This window comes from Etheostoma spectabile, chromosome 4 (genome assembly GCF_008692095.1).
Source record: "Etheostoma spectabile isolate EspeVRDwgs_2016 chromosome 4, UIUC_Espe_1.0, whole genome shotgun sequence".
NCBI lineage: Eukaryota > Metazoa > Chordata > Actinopteri > Perciformes > Percidae > Etheostoma > Etheostoma spectabile.
In genome coordinates this window covers 28,990,544-28,998,394 of record NC_045736.1, presented here as the reverse complement: position 1 = coordinate 28,998,394, position 7,851 = coordinate 28,990,544, and the positions used below count along the sequence as shown (strand labels likewise).

At 36.8% G+C, this 7,851-nt stretch overlaps 1 protein-coding gene across 1 annotated transcript in view; it reads right to left on the bottom strand.

Moving 5' to 3' along the window:
• The window catches only part of cntn4 (contactin 4), a 167,582-nt gene that overhangs the window by 144,191 nt on the left and 15,540 nt on the right, over positions 1-7,851 (bottom strand). The window contains exon 2 of the mRNA XM_032514281.1: positions 6,566-6,702. Within this exon, the coding sequence (XP_032370172.1) occupies positions 6,566-6,620 (55 nt within the window). The 5' untranslated portion in view covers positions 6,621-6,702. The remainder of the gene's footprint in view (positions 1-6,565; positions 6,703-7,851) is intronic.

The window sequence follows — 7,851 nt, the reverse complement described above, 5'->3', positions numbered from 1 at the left end:
TGTTATGATTTGATACTATGAATAAAATGTAATGTAATTGAATTGTCAATGGAGACTAGCCAGACTCTCTGCACAAATGAAATGTACAAGAGTCTGGTAGGACCAGGCTACCCCAGCTGTCCTGTCAGATGAACTCATGTATCCCGTAATCGATTCCCAATGTGTGTTCCATAACTATTTATCATATAAAAGTCTAAATAGTTCATACCATTGAACTGTCAATATTAAGGTTGATTTGGTCAGCAATTGTAATTCTACAACCCTACTAGGCTACTACTACTTGGAGTAAAGATCATTTTTCAATCATTTTTAATTAACATTACTTTTATGGAACTATTTAAACCATTTATCAAATACTTAAGCAAACTATTTTAACCATATATCCAATTATTGTTTTTACCTTTTTCTATTTTAAGTATTTTAAATGTTTCTCCATTATTTTTAGCTAATCATTAAAAATGTTTAGTCATTACTTTTAGCTTTATTTTTCTGTGCCATTTATTCATTACTTTAAACTGTGTTTTTAATCTTCTGTGCTCACTCATAACTGCAACATGTAGAGTGAGTTGTTACAGTTAACTTCATGTTAATATGTGGGTCTATTATTTTAATCAAATGCTAATTTCTAGTTTTTTCAATTTAGGTAAGCTACTCCACAATCTGTCCATGTACCCCTGTAACTGCAGAAGTACTCCCTGGGGTACAAGTAGCCCTGGTTGGGAACCACTGGTCTGAGGTATTTTATATGGCTTTGTATAGCTAATGTCATATCTTTAATTTCCCCAATGTCTTATGTATTTTATTATCGTTTCATTTAAATCATTTTTTTTTCTCTTAGCCTGTCTCCTGTGCTGCTGTAAAATGTGAATTTCTTGACTAAATTTGTATTCATCTCATCTTATCCTTATCCTACATTTTTGTCTTACATTTGTCTTATTTCTATAGATGATGTAGATATAGATGAAAATACAGTTTATTGTTTATTTGGATGTTACCTCAGCAATAATACTCTTCTTGGGGCTCCACAAAACAATGCCTGATAGATGGGAGATGTATATCGATACTCAGATGCTCCTATTTCATCGGAAGATGCTCATAAACTGATTCAATCTGCTGTACCCACCCAGGGCCACACACACACACACACACACACACACACACACACACACACACACACACACACACACACACACACACACACCTTAGCAACTACTCTTGAGTTAAGTATCATAGCAGCATGCACAAATTTGATCATACTGGGCAGTTCCCAGGAGAGATTGTGAGTATAAATCATGTAACACTGAAAAAAGCAAGCGTGCTCAGCACACAATCCTCAGGTGAAGAAATCTCAGAGACAATAAAATGTTATATGATCCCCGTATGATCCCCATAAGATTTTATATGACCCTTTTTAATGAACATTCAAATTAATACATTCAAATTATAATAAATACTTAATAATGCATAGCACAGCGGAAGCTTTGTCATATTAGCATATATATTTATATCAGCAGTAAGCGGGAGGCAGTTATCTTTAGATATGAAATATTAAAGAGGCTGACACATACAACCATTTATTATAACTAATGCAGATATGATGTGTTTAATTGCTCAATTTGTTAGTTACTTGTAATGCATGCTGTGGCAGTATGGTCTGTTGTTTGACTGATTCTTTAAATTTAACATTCTAACAATGTCTAGAAAACATCAACCTAATTACTGTTTGTCATAAATACAACAGCAAGCTCCTCCTAGAAATGTGCAGTGCTTAGAACCGTGTAGTGAATGTGCATCTGTGTTTATGTAGGTGTAGTTTGTATTGTTTATTAATGTGTAATCTCTAATGTATGTATGTAGGGAATTGTTTCAATAACCTATATACGTAATTTTAAGTATTGGTTACATCTATGATGTTCACTATGCTAAATAACCGGTCTGTGCTCAGACACAGAAGTGTAGTGGAATATGTCAAGGAGGCAAGTGAATAAAACATAATGGTTTTGTTAATTAATAACTTGCTGTGAACTGCTACTAAATATGTATAAATATATAAAAAGACAAACATTAGTTTCTTTTATCCTCCTTTAGTTTAGAAAAAAAATGCGTGGGGAATGCGTAGGATTTCCCCCTTTCTGGTCTATATATTCCCACCGCCAGATGACGGTCCTTTCAGGGGCCATGGTAGTGGAATTTAGCCAGAAAAAGTTAACGTCATGCAGCGATGACAGTTAAGTTTAGGAAAAAAATGAACTTTTGCATTTTCCCTTTTCTTCATTGTGCTTGGGCTGAGCCTTCATTATTATCACTGACAACAAAGAACAGGCCTACCTGAAAGAGGTAGAGGACGTGAGTGTTTTAATAGGATGGCATTTCACACATATCTGTAACAGAAACACTTTGGGAATGCTTACACAAGTTTCCATAAAAAAGGGAAAAAACTAAATTAACAGCAATCATCTCTCTAACACTTCATTGAGTCCGACTACAGATAAGCAAAGAAAATAATCCCTTTCAAATGCCTGTAGCTTGATTTAATCTGGTAGTAAGCCCCTTTTGAAATGTTTGCCACACATGTAGCAGTCTGCTAGGTGGACAGCCGCATTTGGGCCGGTTTGTAGCTATAACTGGATCACATTTGCTAGCACTTCTCTTTAACTCTCTCTCTCTTTCTAATGCTGTAATATTCAGCCCCACACTTTTATGAACAAACCTGCATATGGGCATTAAAGCGTAGGTAAGTCAGCTGGCACAGTGAATGTGATGCGACTTGCAGTTTGGTAGATGAGCTACAGGGACCTCCAAGGGGACTGCTTTCTGCGTTCATTCGTGGTTGAAAAGAAAGAAACCTTTCTGATATTTTTCTTAAACTGGTTTTGAAAAGCTAGCATGGCTCTCACTCCTCACCCTATCAGTTTCCATCTTGTCCTTCTTGTCCAACAAACGTGAATCATGATAAAATGAGTGTAACAACCAGGTTTACAAATTCCAATAAAAATTATCACAAAAGATCTCAAAACACTAAAAATTATTTGAGCTGTCAGTTCAAATGAAACAATGTCCCCTTAATCACTGTGTTACACATTGGTGTCTGTAGTGTCAGTCAGGTGCGAAACAAGCAGGTGACTAATTTAAAATTATTCATTAGTGCATGAAAAATAAATCAATGTATAACTCCCGAGGGTGAGGAGTGTAACTAAAGCTGCAATGAACATCTGATTCGGTACAATTCCTTTCCCAAATCCTCACTCTCCTCGGCATATTGTGCATCATTACTGTTTCAAGTAGACAATTTTCAGCCACCTCTCTAATCCATATCCGGGCCATACTATCCGTTGTTAAGTGAGTTGTGTCCCAAACCAATAAGCAGGAGGGCTAGTACAATAATCTTGTTCTTAAGCCTATAGATACTAAACATGCTCCAAGATGTTCATTTCCAGCTCAGCTGAAAACACATTAGTGTTGTGGAGGTTTAAGCATATGCATCCCTGAAAGATTGTTACGATACAACAATTTTAGTCTAAGGGCAACCCTTTCTCGGATGTGGTTCACAGCATTCTCAGCGGGTCTCTCTTCCCTACACTGCTCTCGCTCTGTACTGTAGATAAAAAATGTAGCAACTGTGTCCTTATTAACCCCTGCTTTTCCCAGCGGTTCGGGGTTCTGTAAGTGAGAAAACCTAATTCGAAATCCCATTGTCTCAAATAACTAAAAACCAACCATTGGAATATAGTCTTACTCAACAGTATACCATGTGAATAACGCCATATGTTTTGATAAATATATGGCCTCCCCTCATTTGTACATTGATGGGCGTTCCTCAAGTTTACCGTTGTGGGCGTGGTTTTGAGCCAGCAATGATGTGCTTTTAAAACATTTGCTCGAAACCAACTTCTTCTCTCTTGAATTTTGAAATTTGGAGGGAAAAGTGATGTGTATAAATAAGGATTTGTTGAGTAGTCATTGTATGGATCATTGTAGCTGCTCTGCTCTACCACCAAAGGAAGAAGCCACGTTGCCCAGATGTGACGCTATGAATTCAGCTCTCTGTATTTGCCATGCACAAATACCGTAGGAAAAACATGATTACAATAACGTTAGCACTGATGCATTACATTCTTGAAAGCATGCTGTTTTAATTTGAATCTTATCTAAACGGGTCCACACTTCATTATATGCATCACTAGGCTGCTGATCTGTGTCAGATCATGTTTGCACCCTGGATGCATTTCTCCATAAAAGAAAAAAAAAACTATACAGGGTATATCCTCCATGAGGATTCAACCACACCCAATGCATGATGGTCAATTATCACCAGCTGTCTGCTGTGTGATTGGACTGTTAGAGTTAGAGAGAAACCACAAGCCCAATGCAATATAGCTCAAGGATCCCTTAGATAAATCTGATAATCTAATGTGCACAAGAGGGCATGGGGTTCAAACCAGGCCTAATGTCTGTTGAGTAATGAGAAAGAGGATTTCACCAGAACTCCGACTCCATCAATAGAGCCTTTTCTTCATCTTGATTCGTATAACACCTGTTGATTAAACACTCTGAGTGATTCCACCAATGCTCTCTGGTGACCCTCCTATTTGTAAGGGAGACAAATTAAAGTCCTCCATCAAAATGTGATCGATGCCAGAGAGCCTCTGGCTGAAACGGGCACCATGGCATAATGAAGCTATAATTCAACTTTACTGCTCTGTAAATGAATGATGGACGTTTGAAAGTGATGGTTTCCTGTTAACTCATTGCCTCTTTAAAACTGTATATCAATTTGAAGAAATGACCTCAGTGTAATCTTCTTTAACAGCAAGAAAAGAATTACTGTCGCTACAATATTTACACAATTGTTTACACAGCATGTAGCGGTTAAGGAAGAACTCAAGAGCAGGTCAACTCATTTCACATACCTGAAAAGGTTTTGGGAGATGTTGATAACTTACACAGGAGCATGTGATGAATACTCAGTTGAGGAGACAATTAAGCAGGCAGTACAGTTCAACCACGTTATTGTGCAGTGCCGTCCTAACTCCCAGGAGTTCCTGTCCTCCTGAAGGTGTACTTAAACTCATTCTGGAGGTGTTACATTTAGCTGGACCTTAAAGGCAAAAATCTTCAACAGGTGGTCCAGGACCCCCAGGGGCTCCTTAGAGTTACTCCAGGGGGCCAACAAATTATTGTTTGATAGTTTTTTTCTAAATAATTATGACATTAACACAAATCCAACATATTAGCAAATATAAATCAGCCTATTTGTTGAGAGAAAAAATAACTCAATATTGATGATAGGCTTGCTGGTCTATAGGTATGATTGCCACTAAGTTAGCCCTTCACATATAAAGTTAAGCTTAAGGATTAACCACACCACATGTATGTTTAAAATTAAAACATGATGTACAGTGTATGTCAATTATTTTAATAGCTTGGTATTGCACATACCATAAAAAGCTATGTGTAAAGGCTTTAAGCCTCCCTACATATGCAACTCAATTTGATATAATATTAGTAGTGGGTCCCTGTTCTGTGTCTCTTTCAACTTAGAGGTCCTTAGCCTAAAAACAATGTTGAAGACTCTTGCTTTAAGGGAAACAAATATAATGCAAGCGCCATAAACACAGAAACTAAAGCCTGGTTCAGGCTCTCTCTCACTCTGGGAAGTTGCCAAAAGACAGTTCTGAGACAAAACATTATCATACATCCCTTATCATAACGCTACACTCCTTGACTCTAAAGCGAGACAAACATAATTAAACATGAACAAGTTTGGTTATCAGAGACTGGCTGTATATTCATGCCCCCTGACCTGTGACCGATGAATGACCTGACGTTGTCTATGCTTTCCCTTTGTCTCATCATAGCACAACGTGGTGTTTCAAGAGATGCCACCACAGTAGCTGATTGAATGATGGATTCCATGGTTTCAGATTCAGATTCAGAAAATCGCCTGCCATGACGTAAAATCTTCTTAGGCGTGGCTCAACAGAAAGTGTAAAAACAGAATCACTGATTGATTGGTGACTTACTGTAACAATTTTAGGCTTAATTAGGGTCAGTCTTGTTCTTAAACTTAAGTCTACAATACCAGATGGGATTAATTTAAATTAGTTTATAAAGGGCTTTCTGAAACATATCTTACACTTCATTTAAAAAAAACATCTTGTTACTTGTTATTTTTTCCTTAAGTTGGTCCTCCACAGGATACCTTTAATGTTGATCTCAGTAAAATGGAAAAGATTTTTTTATCGTTGATTCATTTTAATTGTCTTTCATTGTATACAGTTCCCAATCAAATTTTGGGATAATAAAGTGACTGGGAACTGTTTACAATGAAAGACAATTACAAAGAAAAACAAATCTCGCCTGTGATAGGGAGTCTTTAGCAGGCGTTGGCATATTTTAACAACAACTTCAGTGGAAAAAAATATTTTCTTATTACTTATCTACTTGAGGTTGCTCCTTTCTAAACGACAGCTTTCATCCTGTCACCTGCCCCAAATACATAGCAATAAGGGCTTCACAAAGACAGATTTGGCATGCATCAAAAGTTCTTAATAAGATGCTTTACCTGCAAGGCACCCCATAAGTGACTGCAGCACCAGCAGTTTCCATAGCAACATCATCTTCAATTTTGTAGGGTCAAAGTAGTTTCACATTCAATCACAAATGTATGGAATCCGATTTGCACCTTTCTGGTTTCCCAATCTGAAAAAAAAGGAAACACATGAGGTGAGTAAGGTGGTACACTTTTCATTAGCAGCTTTCCTGATCAGCATGCTTATTGTTTCACAAATTGTGGAACACAGAAAGACTGCAGGAATGTACAGTACAGAAAAGAGCAAAGCGATTATGAACTGCATTTATAGTTCAAAACCAGTCATTTTTAATTTTTAATTAAAGGTGTTTTAATCCCTTTTAATTATCAAATAAATATTAATCATAGTGCAACTCACTTCGGTTTCCACTTTCCTGAAAGTTGCTTCATGGAGTAAAAAAAAAAAAGGTTTCATACTTGTGTCGATAGTTGGCACATAAACACAAAGTACCTCATATACATTCATTTTCATATCTGCAGAAACTCTAGGGACAGCTACTTTCAAGTCCCTATGAAAGCAAAGCCGCTCCTATAAGTTCTCATAGCATTGTTCTTGCTTGAAGCCTCATAGCTTTTATGCTCATAAAGCCAAAGATGAAAAAGGCTGAAACATCTAGAAGAATTCCACAACAGTTGTGTGCTTTTCCCTCAACACAGACAATATCTCCCAGGAGTGAGAATTAAAACTTGACAGTTTGTTGAGTGTCAGGAAGGTAGCAGCTCTCGGTGTATCAAACCCCAGTGACAGGAAAGAAGCTGAAGGCTAAGGTGGAGGAAAAAATGCGTTGTGTTAAAAGACTGTCAGATCTCATGAAAAAACTATTTTTTGTCAAACATTATGAAATTGTTTTTTTGGGGACTAACTACTCACTGATACATAACAGTAATTTTTTGATTATCCGCATGTACTGTCTCATTATGTTGATAGGGTACAGGGCTGAGTACAAAAGAGGATTTGCAGCACATCGTTTCTCTAGTCAGTGGTTAATAATAAAAGTTAAGTTACAAATGTTTTGCAGAGTTTGCACAAAAACACATTGTGTGTATGTCTTAGGTTTCTTTTTGTGTGTGTGTTTTTAATTCTTTTTCTACATGCTGTTGGCATAGTAACTAATGTCTTATAGTGTTATTTTCAGAATAAGGTAGGTGACTTAGAATGTAAAATGGTATTTTACATACCATTTCACATTGTTCTGTAGGACAGATTTTCAGGAAAAATAAAGTCAGTACTTTGCACTGTCAACATTGTACTGATTATG